The 16,337-nt window shown below is 39.9% G+C and overlaps 2 protein-coding genes across 3 annotated transcripts; both read left to right on the forward strand.

Annotated features, from left to right (window-relative positions):
* The first annotated feature begins 1,133 nt into the window (after nt 1–1,133).
* On the forward strand, nt 1,134–11,121 carry serbp1b (SERPINE1 mRNA binding protein 1b). 2 transcript variants are annotated; one of them, XM_074688316.1, is made up of 9 exons: nt 1,134–1,519; nt 2,263–2,443; nt 2,666–2,806; nt 5,419–5,490; nt 5,775–5,849; nt 6,134–6,311; nt 7,363–7,425; nt 7,555–7,743; nt 8,300–11,121. In XM_074688316.1, the coding sequence occupies exons 1-9, from the start codon at nt 1,264–1,266 to the stop codon at nt 8,357–8,359; spliced, it is 1,215 nt and encodes a 404-aa protein (XP_074544417.1). In that variant the 5' UTR covers nt 1,134–1,263; the 3' UTR covers nt 8,360–11,121. The 2 variants fall into 2 exon arrangements, with proteins under 2 accessions (XP_074544417.1, XP_074544416.1); XM_074688315.1 differs by having other exon boundaries at nt 1,135–1,519; nt 6,134–6,320; nt 8,300–10,577.
* Nucleotides 11,122–11,296: 175 nt separating this feature from the next.
* Nucleotides 11,297–15,643, forward strand: LOC141804420 (nucleotide sugar transporter SLC35D2-like). Its single transcript, XM_074688834.1, has 13 exons — nt 11,297–11,499; nt 12,525–12,558; nt 12,653–12,739; nt 12,820–12,887; nt 12,980–13,051; nt 13,133–13,201; nt 13,286–13,388; nt 14,584–14,676; nt 14,764–14,831; nt 14,913–14,991; nt 15,076–15,158; nt 15,240–15,292; nt 15,415–15,643. Exons 1-13 carry the CDS (start codon nt 11,321–11,323, stop codon nt 15,423–15,425), a joined length of 999 nt encoding a protein of 332 aa, XP_074544935.1. The 5' UTR covers nt 11,297–11,320; the 3' UTR covers nt 15,426–15,643.
* Nucleotides 15,644–16,337: the final 694 nt, after the last annotated feature.

The raw sequence follows: 16,337 nt of genomic DNA on the forward strand, positions 1-16,337 counted from the left end.
AAAAGAGATACTGATGTTTAATCCAAGTAAATGCTCTCTTGGGGGGATCATTGAGCTCCCATTTTATTGTATGTGTTTACATTTGTTTGAGTGAATAATAAATTGAAGGTTTGGCTGTTGTTGATATTGTTATAAAACATACTGAGGCTCTACCTCTTAAGTTGGGCTTTAAATTGATTTTAAATTGTTTATTTGTTTCAAATTCAAATGCCGTTAGTTTGACCTTCAGCTGTTTTTTATATTCAAACATAATTTTGGATATTCAGTATCATATTAGTATGTCTTCCAACTGAGCTCAGATCAAATAGGTTTAACTTTTTTCAGGTTTAGTTTTACATTTATGTAGTTTTTCTCTCTTTTTTTATTAATTTGGGGAATGTTTTGCCTAAATTGGCAGGGCAACTGAAGAGAAAAGAAATGTAATGTAAATATGGGTAAAGAGATGGGGTCACATATAGCAAATGTTTGAGACTAGGAGTCAAGCCAAGACCTTTGCAAATAGCATATTTCCGGTGATCTTATAATACCATTTCAAGTGACTTTTAAGTTTTGTTGAGCACATATTTTCCTGAACTATTTAGTCAGACTTCACAGTGAGCTGTAATTACAATCTTCTTCTTTTTCTTAACCCATGTTTAGATAGCTGTGCTTTTGTATGAAGTTGTTATTTAATTATTTATGTGTCTATAGATTTATTTTAAAATGTATCTACTGTCAAATTTTAATCCATCCATGTGTTTCATTTCTACTCTACTCACAGCACAAAATTTGAAAACACTTTGTGATGTGTTTTGGTTTTAATATTATCCAATCAAAAATGGTTTTATGTTTGTTTTTCCCCCTCTTTTGGTCTGCGCTTTGATAAAACAGCATCCCTTTCTTGAGTATTAATTTGCGATTTATTGTGATAGATACTGTACACATGGTTTGTGTTCCTTGCAGGTTAATTTCCTCTTTTGAATCAGCACCAGTTTCCCTGAAGCCTGGAACAGGCGTATTGACATCTTTCTTTACATGAAACATCCCGTCAGAAAGTAAAACCCGGATTAGTGGTGAGGACATGACAGCACGTCGTTACATAATGTAAATAAAAACATCCCACTGTACTCACATTGGTGTGTGCCGCGCGGCTCAATGTCCCGGATGGAGCTCGCACCGGAAGAGAAGGGGCAGCTCTCCCAGCCATCTTGTGGCAGCATCCAGCGATTCGTTCGCATCAAGCCTCGTAGAATCGGAGGTGAATCCCGCTGAAGGGGCGCCATCATGCCCGGACACCTGCAAGAAGGCTTCGGCTGTGTCGTAACCAATCGGTTCGACCAGTTATTGGACGATGAGTCCGACCCGTTCGAGATCCTGAAAGCTGCTGAAAATAAGAAGAAGGAGGGGGCCGCCGCTGGGTCCACCAAGACCGCCGCTCAAGCCGCCAAGCAGCCGAAGAAGGAGTCACAGAAGGACAGAAAGAACCCGCTGCTGGACAAGAAGGAGGAGTCTCAGGCTCCAGTCCCCCTGAAGAAAGAAGGTAAAGGCTTTACCTCTTTTATGCAAAGTGAACTCAGTGTGTTTATTTTCGTGTTTTATCGACATCAGTTGTCATGTGCAGTGTCCATTAGCTCCGTTAGCTGCTGAGAGCACAACACAGCATGAGGTCAAGCTCACACTGAGGTTAGCTACACGACCAGAGGACTCTCCATCATGTAGAGAGCTCAGGTGAATGCACCTGTTCGTCCCGTGTCGCAAAGATGGTTTCCTCCAGCAGCAGCAGCAGCAGCATCCGACAGGAAGGTGTAGTGTCAGTGTTGGTGTTGTGTTACTGTGTGCTACTGCTGGAGGATGCAGCTTGGTGCTCTGTCTACGCAGCTCTGTTAGCAGACGAGCGCTTTGCAAAGCAAATGCGCACAATATTTACCCGGATACTTAGGAAAACTAGACAGGCGGCTCTTTGTTTGGTTTGATGATATCGACCCTGAGTCAATACATTTTCTCCTCGTCAGAAACAGCGTTCATAAACAACAGCAGCAAGTCAATGAAAGAGAGGCCCACCGTTCGCTGTAGTGATCACAGTTATAGGGACACTTTTAGATGACATGGCGACAGAAAGTAAATCAAACACTTAAATATTTACTTAGTATGACTGTTTGCACTTGCCTGCAAATATAATTAATCATTCAGCAAGTGTTCATCATCAGTCAGCTTCATTGAAAAAAGCAGAACAGTTATTTTATGGTTTCTGGAAGTTTTAACTTTCTGTGTTGGGGTGTAAAGGTATCAGGCGGGTTGGCCGGAGACCGGACCAGCAGGGTCAGCAAGGATCTCAGCACCAGGGTGGACAGGGTGAAGGGCGACCTGGAGACAAGAGGCCAGACCGGAGACCTCCACGTGAGCGCCGCTTTGAGAAGCCTGCTGAAGACAAGCCTGAGGGAGGAGGAGAGTTCTCTGCAGACAAGTAAGTGGATGCAATGAACGCATGGGTCATCCTAAGACTTTTTGTGTGATAATAGAGCCTACAAGATGGTCAAGTATTAACTATGATGTCATATTACAAGCCATTATTGCTTTTCTAGTTTTTGTTACACTGATACCAGGACCAAAGTGACTCATGTATAGAGATGGTCTAGTCTCTGCTCTGATGTTTACACACTTGTCTAAAATTGTCTGTGTGTTCCAGGCCCTCTGGAGACAGGCCCCCAAGAGGGCGTGGTGGCGGCAGGGGTGGGCGTGGTGGAAGAGGACGGGGCATGGGACGAGGAGATGGCTTCGACTCCCGTGGAAAGAGAGACTTCGACAGACACAGTGGCAGTGACAAATCGTAAGTCAGTCCTGAATATCAGTGTGTGAAAGGATGTATCATACGTAAAGTGAAGATGAGTCCAGATTCTGCTAATCCAGAGGTGTTATCACAGCAGCACATCCTATCAGTTACAGTTTTATGCTGATGCACAGATGTTTGTTGACATTATTACAATAAACAGAGATAGCACTCTGATGCCGATCATGGTCTGAGCAAACTGACGTTGTGTGTTGCAACACCATTCACGTTTTTCTCAGAGAGTTTTGAGACTAGATGTGTATCAGGTCATTAGACCAGCGAGACATCTCGTAGTGTCGAATTATACAGACACATAGATACAAAAGGCAGAGAAAAAGTTTTACTCTCCCAAAAAAAAGGTTATCACTTTGTTTTCCTCATAGGGTAATATTTTTATGTGGATGTCCTGAGTTTAGGTGAGATGAGTTGAGGATTTCTTTGTCCCCTCATAGTCAGAGTTAGATTACCCTTTGCTTCTTTTGTTTTTTCAAATATTTACTTCTGCATGAGTCCTTGGGTTTGTTTTTTATTTTATCTTAGGACAAATCCAAAATAACAACCCATTTTTCACTTTGTCAAAAAATCTTGATGAAACTCTTGTAGCTTGGTGAAATTAGTCTGATCAAAAATTACACTAATCACAGGTGAACCATCAATATGAAAGTTTGATCCACCAAAGTGTTTTTTTTTATGTTCAAGTTATTTTTTGGACTTTTTGTGGCTTTAATGAACTTGGAAAGGAGAGTGGATAGAGTAGGAAAGAGGGTGAGAGTGAGGAGTGATATGCGGGAAACAGGCCACAGGCTGGAGTCAAACCTGGACCACGCACTCAGGAGCAGACCTCATGGGATGCAATGCAAGTGTTATAGATGTTCACTTTACTTACTTTAAATCAACCATTGAGTCTGAGACTCTAAGAGTATATTTGTACTCTAACTCATGTCCACATTCCTCTGGGATGTTTATTGTCCTTGGCTCAAGCTGGCAAAGTTGAACAGAGTGTAGAAAGACCCCTCAAGCTACCTCTTGTGCAAAATAGCGACTAGCAACAAATCTAGCTTCTTTTCCACGAAACAGGTGCCATTTGGGTCCGCAACATTTGATGAGATGTACAAGGCACAAAAAAATGTGTCAAAGTGTGTTTACAAATTTTGGAGCTACCAAAGCAAGTGCTCTTATTGACATGCTGTATCAGAAAACTCTATTTCTTAAAGAGAAAAATTGTCATTTGAAAAATAACTGCTCTTTAACTAAACAAAAATGTATTTTATCCGATTACTCAATTAATCGATGGGATTTTCAGTAGAAAACTCAAATACTAAAATATTCGATAGCTGCAGCCCTAGAGAATAACATTAAAAAAGTCTTCAAATGGAATGGATGATAAAAGTGTGATTGTGATTCAGCCATATAAAAACATCTCCACCCTAAACCAGAACCTCCTGCTGACACTTCAGCCTACAAATAGAAATACTCCACCATCCTATTTTTTTTCTCATTAGTCCCCTTGTGTTAACTGTTATATCTCATATTTCTTACGTGTTTCTGTGTATCTGAAAGTACAGCAGGATCCTGAGAAGGTCTCAGATTAAGATCAGCGTTTCACTTTGTATTCTAAGAAATGTTCACTAAGCTTCTTCTGAACACAAGCTGGAGGTCAGGGGGTTGTTGTTCGTGCCGCATCAGGCTTCATTATGGGTTCTAAGCTGCTGCAAACAAAAATCTTATTAATCATCCAAAAGTGACTCAGAAAATTGTTTCAGTCCAGATTTCAAATCCTTTGTAAGCACTTCTCCACTTTTCTTGGATGCCTTGGAATTTGTTCAGGGCCCAATTGTTGTTTTTCCAAATGGGAGCTCAATCAATCAAAACAAACCACACTACCAGGAAATTGGCTTTTCCTGTTAACTTGTTTTTCTGCTGTCTGTCAAGACTGACACTAGGATGTGACAGCACACAGACTGAGAGGTGTACAGTCGTCCTTTGACAGTTGCTTCCCTTTTCACAGCACTGGTTCATGAAGCAGCAGAGAATGGGCTGATACCCAAGAATCCAGACCGCTGCAGTGTCTTCAGCCCCTCGGTTCTCTACACAACCATGCAAATGTCAAACTTGCAGAAATTCAATATTTGGTGTGGGATACCTGCAGTCTTGCTCTGAAATTCAGGCCCTGTTATTGATCCATCAGCCCTGAACTGCTCATAAGGACGGTCACATGCGGCTGTTTTGCTTTTCAGCAGCCAGCTGTTGTTTTGGCGTCAGGAGTTGATCACTGCCAGTTGAACTTGGCTTCATCATGATCTTGCAGAAGCATAACTTAGCTGTCATCCACAGCTTAAAGAACGGTTAGGATTGTCTCAGCTGTGGCGAGAGGCACTGGTATCTGCAGACCATGAGAAAGACTTTTTAATTCAGAGTCCAGTGACCCACTGACATGATCAAGTCTCAGGTTGTGCTTCCTTACTTGGGTTTATTTTTACTCAGATGGTGCAGATGCTAGAAAAGACTCTCAGCTTTGATACAATGCATTTTTAGCCATTTATTACAAATACCTAGAAGTTTGAAGAAGTTTGAGACCACAAACATAAGTGTGTTTTTCTTTCTGTTCTCAGCAACCAGAAAGGCGAGGAGAAGCGCAGTGGAGGCGGCTCAAACAACTGGGGCACTGTGAAGGAAGAAGTGAGGTGAGTTTAAATGGTGTCTGTCTCAATGAGCTTTACCATCTACAAACAATGATGAATAACTGATATTTGGTCCTGTGTGTAAATGTTCAGTCTTCTGAGAGGCGGCTTAGATACAGTAGTTTCTGATACATGTCGTACTGTCATCATGTTTTGCTGTTAAAGAGTTTTATTGCATGAGATGGAAATGAATGCATCACACTGCTGTGTGTATTGTTGCACTTGTGAGACAGTGATGAAGAGATGATGTTTGTGTGTTGGTGAGCTGACTGTGTCTTTGTTTTCAGTGAAGCCGAACAGACTGCTGCTCCTGAGACGACACCAGAGGGAGAGGAAAATGCCCCAGCCAGCTCTGAGAACAAGTGAGTGTCCATTTGCTTTCAGATATGTAGGCTTTAGCTCGTGTTAGGATGTTAAGTTTCTCATCCGTTTACAGCAGAAAATGTCACTGCAGAGTTTTACATCATCAAGTTGTCTGCATCGCAACAGTACCTCCTCATGTGCACTTTCGTCACAAAGCTTACGTGCAAATGGGATCAACATTGTTTCTGACCTGTTGGCCTGGGGATTACAGAGCATGTCTGGAGCTAAGAGGATTGGCACTCTGAGCTTTAAGGTCCAACATTGTTGTGTGTTGGCTTTCCAGAGAAAACGAGGTTCAAGAGGTGAAAAATGAAGGCCCCAAAGAGATGACCCTGGACGAGTGGAAAGCCATGCAGGACAAGGAGCGCACCAAGGTGGAGTTCAACATCCGCAAGCCCAACGAAGGAGCTGACAGCCAGTGGAAGAAAGGATACGTGCTCCACAAGTCCAAGAGCGAAGACGTGAGTGAGGTGCTGTACAATATTTAAATAAACTCCTTTTTTTTTTTTTTATTAACACCTTAAGCACAAGCATGCAGCCCAACGTGCTTCACAAAAGAACAGAACAGCCTCTCTGCAGCAGCTCAGCCATTTTGTCTCAGAAGAGAAACTCTACTCACTTTTTTCACTGAACACCAGCTTTGTTCTCAGTCCAGCACACAGTTAAGCATTTCTTTTGGTAAGTGTAAAAGCGCAGTTCACACAGTAAAAGAAAATGACTGACTGTGCCAGAAGATGTCACAAGAGCATGTTGATTCAATTCAATCACAACAACTAATCTTCACACAAAAAATCTAGTAAACTTAACATCAATTGAGGTTTGAACAAGGCAATTGCAAATACTTTTTTTTTTCATTATTTTTAGCACAAATACAGATCAATTAACACAACTGTTAACACCATTAGTGTGAACTAAGAACGTGCAAACTGCAGTTGTTTCACCAGGTAGTCATCCCTTTCATTATATGTTAGTTTGCTGATTATTCTTTCTATTAATCTTAACATCACGCTGAATTTAAAAAACTCACCGTACAGTTGGAGCATAGCTTATGTTTTTAATCGTCCAGTAAGAAAACCCAGGGGTGTTCTGTTTATTTTAGTGCACAGCAGAGAAAAGTAGCCAATCAGCAAATTCAAGAAGCTTTAAATGTTGGAACCGTTTCTCCAGCTGAGCCAGTTATCAGCATGTCTGTGAATCAATTTTGTCTGTTCAGCAATGGAGTTGTGGTTTCAGCTCTATTTTTAATCAGGAGGTTGCTTATGCAGGACCTTGTTCTCTGACACATGAGCGGTGCAGAAGCACTGCCAACACCTCAGACATCGTTTGAGAGCTGACTGCCTCAAGGCCTAATGCTGTTTGCTTTTTCTCTCTCTCTCGCTGTCTCCTCGTGATCAGCGTTGATGTATTAATCAAGAACATCAAAGTCCTCTGTAGCGTGTACAGACCATGTTTTGAACATCCTGTCATGTCTCATGGTGTATTAATGAAAAGCCTTTTTTGTTCATATTGCAGAGGCCTGTTGGAGCTTTGATTGACACCCCAGACACAGAAGCAGAACCACCAACTCTGTACAAGGTGCCTGCAGCTTTCACACACATTCCTCCATTATCCACACAGTCCATTAAAATATTCAGTGTGAACAAGCTGTATAAACCTGCCTGTGAGAAAACGGTACTGGTTTTGAAATGTTTCATTTCTTTTCAGCATGCCAACCCCGACGAGTCCAGTGACCACCACTTCCGTAAACCAGCCAACGACATCACATCTCAACTGGAGATCAACTTTGGAGACCTGGGCCGCCCAGGCCGCGGGCGCGGGGGAGCTCGTGGAGGCAGGGGAGGCCGCGGCGGGGGAGGCAGCAGGACGGCACGCGGGGGAGGACGCTCCGAAAAGGTAACAATAAAAGCTGTTGTCACTGCTGAACAATGACGGTTTAGTGTCCCTGACAAAAGCCTCAGCTAGCTGACTGAACGGGTGGTAAAAGCACTGAGCTGGAAAACCTGCAGTGAAACACACATCCCTGAAATAACAAAGCAGTGAGCACATGATGCCAAACACACACACTGACCTCACGTCAGCTGGGAGCTGAGTAAAGTGATTGTGCTACGTAATGTAAATGATTTACATTTTTGAGAGGGTGTACGGCCACTTGCATATGTTTCTTTTTGTTTGTTGTTTTTGCTAACTTGTATGTTTTTAGTTGTTTATAATTTTTTTCTTTGCTGAAAATTATAAAATGTCCATTATTTCTGTACTTCATGTGAAAAAGAGCTAGTGGGATTGTGTTTGAAAAAGTGAAGATAGACTTGAATAAAAACATCCAAGTTGTTATCTTGAGATGCTTAATAAGGAGCTGGATGACACTTAGATGCTCAGTAAAGCTTAAACCGCACAGATATGTTTTGCACTGTCTTTATATTTCTATTTATTATAATTTTTTTGTTCCTAGGCCAGTGGAGTGTCAGTCCCCAACGTGGATGATCCGGAAGCCTTCCCAGCTCTGGCCTAAGGGCTCCTTTTCCACCACCAGCCCACCCATCAGCCCTTCCGGGTCCCTCCTCTACGAGGCTTGCATGCTTACCACATCTCCAAATATATAAGAAAACAAAGAAGAAGAAAGATTTTAAATGACAAAAAAAAAGACTGTCATCCCATACCACTCACACCACCACCAGAGGACTAAAATTTTACCCGTTTTAAAGGAGAACAAAAGACAAAAAAAGGACTTCTTGTTACACTGAAGTTTTGTATTTAGGAACATGAAAGCAGGGATGTTTTCATACTTTTCCCCCTTTTTTTCAGAGATTATGCATACTTCATTGATCTTTTTTTCTTTTGTGCTGCTTGAATCAATGCATTTCTGCAATTAGTTTGAAGTGTGTGTAATAATTGCCCCGAAGCTTTTGTGCTATTCCTCCTCATGACTTCAGCTCAGTATTATGGGGTCATCTTAGAAAAGACTTTGTACTGGAGTTTTTCCTCCCAGTAATACACACTGATGTGGTAGCACTACACTACATAGGAAACTTGTATTAGTTATCTGAAGTATGGCTAAACATGCATTTAAAGTGTAATTACTCTGATCCTGAATACCCATCCTTCTGTGAGGCACAAATACAGGATGGGTAACCAGGCTAAGGGACTTCCTACTAAAGCTTGGTATTTTTCTGCTTGTTGTGCAGTGAAGTAAATGCCTCTCTTCCTCTGTTTTCTTTTTTTCTGTCGATAGCTTGCCTTTTATTTTCTTGTTTTTTATTTTGCTTTTTTTTCTTTGCTTTTTTTAGTGGACCAGTTGTTAGTGATGCTTTGTATCTCCTGATCCACATGTGCTACCTGTGTTTTCAGGCTGTCCCAGGGCCCAATGTATATCTTTAGGCTGGTCCTCATAGGTCACACAGACTGTACTACTTGTTATTCAGGACCACAAAGCAAGTCTTTTTTTTCTTTTGTTTTATTTTTTTTTTGAGGATGTGTGCGCTTGTGAGTGTGTGTGCGTGTGTGTGTGTGTGTGTCAAAGCGAGAAGTTGAATGTGTGAATTTGACAGCTAGTTACTTAGAACTTAAGTATTCCTCTGCGATGAACTTGCTGATCTCAAACAAAGCAGACTGCAAGTTCTGGAATCTTTGAAGATGTGATTGTTGAATTGTAGGTGAGAATGATAGATAGACCATGGACATATCTTACTCTTAGAGTATCTGTACCGTCTCTCAGATCTCAAAGCACTTGGTTTTATCTGCACCAGCCCTCTGAAGATTGTGTTCCCCCTCGCTGTAAAACCATATTTGCTGTTTTCTAATTTTTATTTTGTTTGTGCAGCAGCACCAAATGCATAATTTGTCTGAAAGAAATGTCAGCAGTCATTGTGGAACAATCATGAGCTACAGAATGTAAAGTAAGCTAATGGTGCTTCAAGCCACCTGTGTCAGCATTTCCAGTGAACTTAATATGAAGCGGGTATAGTTCACATTGGGGTTGGGGTGGGATTGGGGGGGTATGTGGTCATGATTGAGTTAATTTAAAGCTTTACAAGCTGTGCTCTGCAAAGACTAGCTGGTGATGCACTGATACAGACGGCTGGAGCGTTTTATTTTTTGTTTTTTTTTTCTTGTAGAACAGTTTGAGCCACATGACGGTGAAACTTTCTCTGCAAACATCCCTGTTCTAATAAATTGCTTTAGAGGTGTTACATGTACTCCATCAGTGGCTGTTGGGTGTTTCAAATCTAAACTGATTTTAAAAGTGTCAGTGAACATGCTGTGGACTCTTTAATATAAATATAATTAAGCTCTTGTTTACTTTGGTACGACTTCAGAGAAATGCAAATGGTTATATTTACATTTGGAAGCTGGTATTTCATGTTTCAGGATTGGATTTTTCATGCAACCATTATTTATAAGAACTGCTCTGAATAAGTTCTTGACAGCACAGCAACCTACTTCCATCAAAAATTATGAAAATAGGTGACACCTACTCTATGAAACAGTATTGCATTTACAAATTAGAAAATAAAGAGTTACCCTTCTGTTTTAACCTAAAAGGGCCTATTTTAGCTAGGCTTTAGCAAAATCACTGAAAGGAATAGTTTTTGATATTTTCAGTGTCATCTGCTTTTTACTTTGTCCCCAATATGTCAAACATAATTTTCCTAATCTTTGTTTTTGTTTGGACTTTTTAAGCCCAAATTTAGTGTTGTATCGCTGCAGGGATAGTTACTTTGTGTTAGTAATTTAATTTGCTGTAAAGAATAAGATAACTTTGAGTTTTCACTCAATGGATACAGCTGGACGAATGCATGCAGTCTTTACAGTATTATACACTTAAATGATGTTTTGTGAAATCTGGCTGTCAATGCATATTTCTATTTTTTTCGTTTGTTTGTTACATTTTAAAGTAAGAAAAATAACGAAATCGGCACCTAACTGAGAAAGCCACCGTTTTATAATAGTTATTAATTTATCAATTAAAAAAAATAAAGGTGCGTCAGAGGTAGTATTAAAACACTCAAAACAGCATAGAAAACATACTTTTTTCTTAATGCTTAAACGCTGAAGCTAACGAAAGATCGTTTGGAAACACAAAGCTTGTCAACAAATCACATTAACACGGATTTGTTTTTATTTGTTACTTGAATGTGTAGAAACGAGTGGCCTTATTACCAAAGCAGACTTCTGTGCTAAAATTGTGGACAAGCAATGATACAAAAGGCAAAACGGGCGTTTCAGTAAGTTTATACATAACATATTAAAATACATATGTTTTCATATAGACAGTTATAATAATTTGTTCAGAAATAATATTTTAGCACCCTGTAGAAGATGTGATAGATATCAGAAATAAAGTTTGAGCTCTGTTTACCTTTTCCACACTTCCGCCTTTTCTCATGGACTGTTGCCCATTGGATGGTTGTACGCCTGCGCATGAGCACTCTTGTTCTTCCGTTGGTCGGGGCTGGTGGTCCTTACGTCAACGATGGCACAGCTTCATAAACGTCGACACGGTGACAGAGACCTGACAGATGAGAGAGCATCCTCCCAAACCAAAACAACCGAGGACTACTCCGTGTTCGTGAAGTTGCTCGCTGCGGGATTTTACGGTGTCAGTTCATTTCTCATCGTTGTTGTGAACAAAAGCGTCCTCACGAGCTACAGGTAAAAGTTCAAAGTGCAAACAGTGAGTACACAGGAGGCTTTGCTAGGACTTCTGATCAACTCTGTGTCTGCAGGGAGAGCTGCAAGAGTAATAGAAAGGCATTTATGATGGAAATGTGTACTATGACGGAGAAAACCGAGTGTGCAAATATATATTCTTTTTATTCTGACTGGGATTTAAAGTTATCTCAATCCGATCCACAAAGAGTGGCTTTATATCCAGCAAGTCACTGCGGAAGCAGGACCATGGTCAGAGTTTACTTAAGTCATTACTCCCTCTCACACCCCTCTAATCTCATACCTAGTTTAGACTGTTAAACGATGCACAACTGTGTAACCGGTATTAATGTGCACCAAAATCTGTGAGTTCTGGTCTCAGGGTGTTGGCATTGGAAGAGTGGGGACTTTTGAATCTTGACATGGTGCTTTTCCATTGAAGGCTCGTGCTGTTATAACTCATTTAAGAACAGTACTTTACAAGTTTATTAAATCCAAACAGTCCCAGTTTGAGCTCATCCAAGTTTTTTAATTATACTGAAATATTAATAAATGTCTCTGCACCACCAAATACAAATCCCACTGACATTTATTGAGGCACATCCCACAGGACATACAGGAAATTGTTGTTGTTGTTGTTGTTGTTGTTGTTGTTGTTGTTGTTGTTGTTGTTGTTGTTGTTGTTTTTAAATGCTTAGATGTTTAAAATGCATAGATTTACTAGCCTTGATGAATTGAAGAGAATACAGTGGTTTTGTTGGTTGCACAGTGTAGTGGCTCAATGGTGGTCTCTGCTATTTATTTTCTGTTGTGTATGTTCTGTGAGGTCTGTATCTTGTTGAATCTGTGTACATTTGAAATCACCGATTCAGAATTTTTAGCCCATTTGGCAAATTAAAACTTATATTCAAGTACAGTATCAGTTATTTAGTAAACTTATTTGTCAGTGTGCAGCACTTTTTCCATTTGACTTGAATTCAGATAGCCAACCAAAAAGACAAGGTGAAGCTTTGTTGCCTGTTTTTCAGATTTCCATCCTCAACATGTGTGGGAATCGGCCAGGTAAGCTTATATTAATGTGAGTCACTGATAATGTTCAGCTATAAACAGATCCTGATGGACTCTGACTCTCCCTCTGCTCCTCCCTTGAATGTAGATGCTGGCTACAATTGTAGTCCTAAGAGTCGGAAAGATGTTGGGTGTGATCTCTTTTCCAGACATGGATATGAGCATACCTCGCAAGGTGAGACTAAAAAAATGTAATTTGTACCAAAATACATGAAGACAGTAGAGAACTTATGATGAAGAATTTTGTTTTTGCAGATGTTCCCTCTGCCTCTGCTGTATGTGGGGAATCAAATATCCGGCCTGTTTGGGACTCAACGGCTCAAGTAAGAACTTCTGATCTTAAAATTCCTTTGGTATGGCTCATTATGTTTTTACTACTGAAGCACTGTATGAACTGCATTTTCCTTTTCTCTAGCTTACCCATGTTTACAGTTCTGAGGAGGTTCAGTATTTTTCTAACAATGGTGTTTGAAGGAATCTTGCTAAAGTAAGTAAAGTTGTCTCAAAATGAGAAAGTCTTTGCTGTAATATATATTTTTTTGGTGACAGTATTTCTATTTTCTAACAGGAAATCATTTTCCACACCAATTAAGATGACGGTCTTTACTATGATCTTTGGTGCTTTCATCGCTGCCAGGTGGGATGTCCTATGCAGTGTTTGTTCCACAAACTGATATAAGCCAGTTACAAGATATTCAATTGATTCTTTCATGTTTTGTAGCGATGATTTGGCCTTTGACCTGGAAGGATATGTGTTTATAATGCTCAACAATGCTCTGACAGCAGCCAGCGGGGCATATGTGAAGAAGAAACTTGACTCTAAGGTGAGCTGAGATGTTGGTTCTGTTTTCTCACTGTTAGTGAAATGTATGATTTTTGTTTTTTTCAAAACCATTTTAAGGATTGTTTCTGGGTAGAAATATGGCCGTTGTCTCACAGGTGTACCGCAGGGCTGTGTTCTTGGTCCTCTTTTATGCATCATTACCTCCGGAAAGGAGGTTATGTTTTTGGGAGAGTTTGAATGTCTGTTTGTTTGTCTGTGAACAACATAACTCAAAAAGTAATTAACAGATCTTGATGAAATTTTCAGGAAATGTTGAAAATTGGATAAGGAAAGAAAGATTCAATTTTGGAGGTGATCTGGATCACAGTCTGGATCCAGGACTTTTTTAAAGGACTCTGTATCATTATGGGATAGGGGCATTTTCACCATATGTGTAAACTCCACAATAAATGGTTGGACTGCTTTGCAAAACAATACGAGACAAGGTCACCATAATTTCTGACAGATGTAAAAGTACGATCCAGATCCTGGCAATATTCTGGATGCTAAGATCCGGAATATTAAATATGTACTGGGTCATCATAATTTTCAACACTGTCAGGTAACAAATTATCGTACAAACCTGCAACTACAGTCTGCTGAAAGGAAGTATAACATTAAAGTAAGACTGAAGTGTTCCATGACAATTACAATATGCCTGGCGGAGGTATGCGCTCTTTGAGGGCTTTTCTAGTTAAAAAAATGTGATGTAAATATTGTGCTTGTAAACCTGCAGACTGGCATAGACTTAATGGCAGGCTTTATAATGATTAAATAAAGATTTGCTGATAGTCAAGCTTGCCTTTGTAGTTTTAGCAGCAGTACTTAAAACTTAAAATAAATAAATAAATAATAATAATAAAAAAGACACCACAGTTATAATTCCACTCTCTTCTTACATGTTAACAACATACTTTCAATGTCCAGTCAAGAGATTTTAGTTGAAGCTTGAAAGTGAGCTCAAAGCACTGCTGCATATAAAAGGAACAGAATTAACACTGTCATTTCCAAACGTGTTATTTACAGTCACTCTTGCACGTTTTCCTTACTTCAAGGATGTTAACTTTGACCTTAAACTCTTTGATGGAAATTTTGTTTTTATTTCCATGTACACAGGCCTTTCTACAAAAAGATACACATGAAAACACCTGTTTTTGATGAATAGCTCAAACAGTGTGGTGTATTTGTTCTTGCAGGAGCTGGGAAAATATGGCCTTCTCTACTACAATGCACTGATTATGATTTTCCCCACTGTGCTGTACGCTTTCTACTCAGGCGATTTGCAAGCAGTAAGTGTAACTTTTCAAAACCTGACTTATGTTTTAGTATATAAAAACACGGCGCTGATGCTCTTCTGTGTGTGTGTTTGAGTGCAGGCAGTGGAGTACAACGGATGGTCTGATCTGATGTTTATTGTGCAGTTTGTGCTCTCCTGTGTCATGGGGTAAAACCTACATCCAACATGAGTTTATTTTCAACTTGCATTTGTTTCTTATCGTCTAATTCTTTTTTCTTCACGGTTTAGCTTCATTTTAATGTACTCCATCATGTTAAGTACACAGTACAACTCAGCGCTCACCACCTCTATCATCGGCTGTATCAAAGTGAGTAACGTGCTGCTGGTCTTCCTCAGTGTGTGTAACATTAGAGAACATTCATGACTGTGTGTGTGTGTGTGATCCCTGCAGAACATCCTGGTGACCTACATTGGCATGGTGATTGGTGGAGACTACATTTTCACCTGGACTAACTTCGTGGGTCTAAACATCAGGTAAAGAACACACACAATTTATATTTGTGCTGTTGTGGAGCTTGTTGGATGTAATTACGTCTCCATCTTTGTTTCCTGCAGCATTGCTGGAAGTCTAGTGTACTCCTACATCACCTTCACACAGGAGCAAACAAGTATGAACAGTCCCAGTGACACGAGAACAAACTCTACCAGATTCTGTAATATCAAGTTTCACAATGTTTGAACTGCACAAACAGAACAAAACTCAGGTTTCTCTTTGCTTCATATTTTACAGAAAAGGCGTAAACCAGAGAGAAGACTACACACTGAAGTCTCCAGATCGCTTTTCACGTCGTGATCTCCATTGATCAGTTATTTTCTGTATCTTTCAGCACATAATGTTGCTACAATCCTGTAAAGTAATTTTATAAGATGCTGTGATCAACTTTTGTATTTCTGTTGAAGATAAAATGCCTTATTTTTCTAATAACATTTAACAGATTTTATACAAATCAATAAACATAAAGGGGTTATTTGGATTTTTTTTTCCACTTCAGTGTTTGAGTTATATTTTGATACAAAACTTAAAATGTCTTTCTCAACCTAATGATTGTTCCCGATGTGACTTCTTTGTTGGAAAAAGGAAATAGAATCCAGACTTCATTCAGAAAAAAAACACAAAATAACAAAAGTAGACATTGGTCAGCTGAAATCTGTTTGAAAGTGTCAGTAAAGAGGTCTCACTTAGGTCTCTTGAATTTAAATGCACAACTTCTCCATAATTTCCTCTACTTCTCCTTATGGATCCCATAAACAAACCATGTCAAATTAATCAAAAAGGACACCGTGTCATCGCTGTCGCCCTGCTGGTAAAAGAAACATTTTATCTGCACAGGGAGAGGTTTTGGTACAGTGGTCAGGTTGTGAGCCCATGAGGCTGAGTCTAGGAAGTTGGCCAGGGTTCAGATACTACACGCATCCTCTTCCCACGTCATTCCACTCCTACTGTGTGCAGTTCTCTCTGAATAAAGACATGAAAAGCCTCCAAAATAACTTTAAAAAATACATACACAATACACAAAATTAAATGAATTTATAGGAATAACTTTGATGTAAAATGTCACTTGGACATGAAGTGTCTGTGATGATGATCTATAATGAGGGAACTCACAGACTCAAAATCTATCTCCGTACGGATTCATTTAGTGACTGTTTAAC

The sequence above is a fragment of the Halichoeres trimaculatus genome, unplaced genomic scaffold, assembly GCF_033239565.1.
Source record: "Halichoeres trimaculatus isolate MK-OKI-2021-1 unplaced genomic scaffold, fHalTri1.1 fHalTri1_scaffold_15, whole genome shotgun sequence".
Taxonomy (NCBI): Eukaryota; Metazoa; Chordata; class Actinopteri; order Labriformes; family Labridae; genus Halichoeres; species Halichoeres trimaculatus.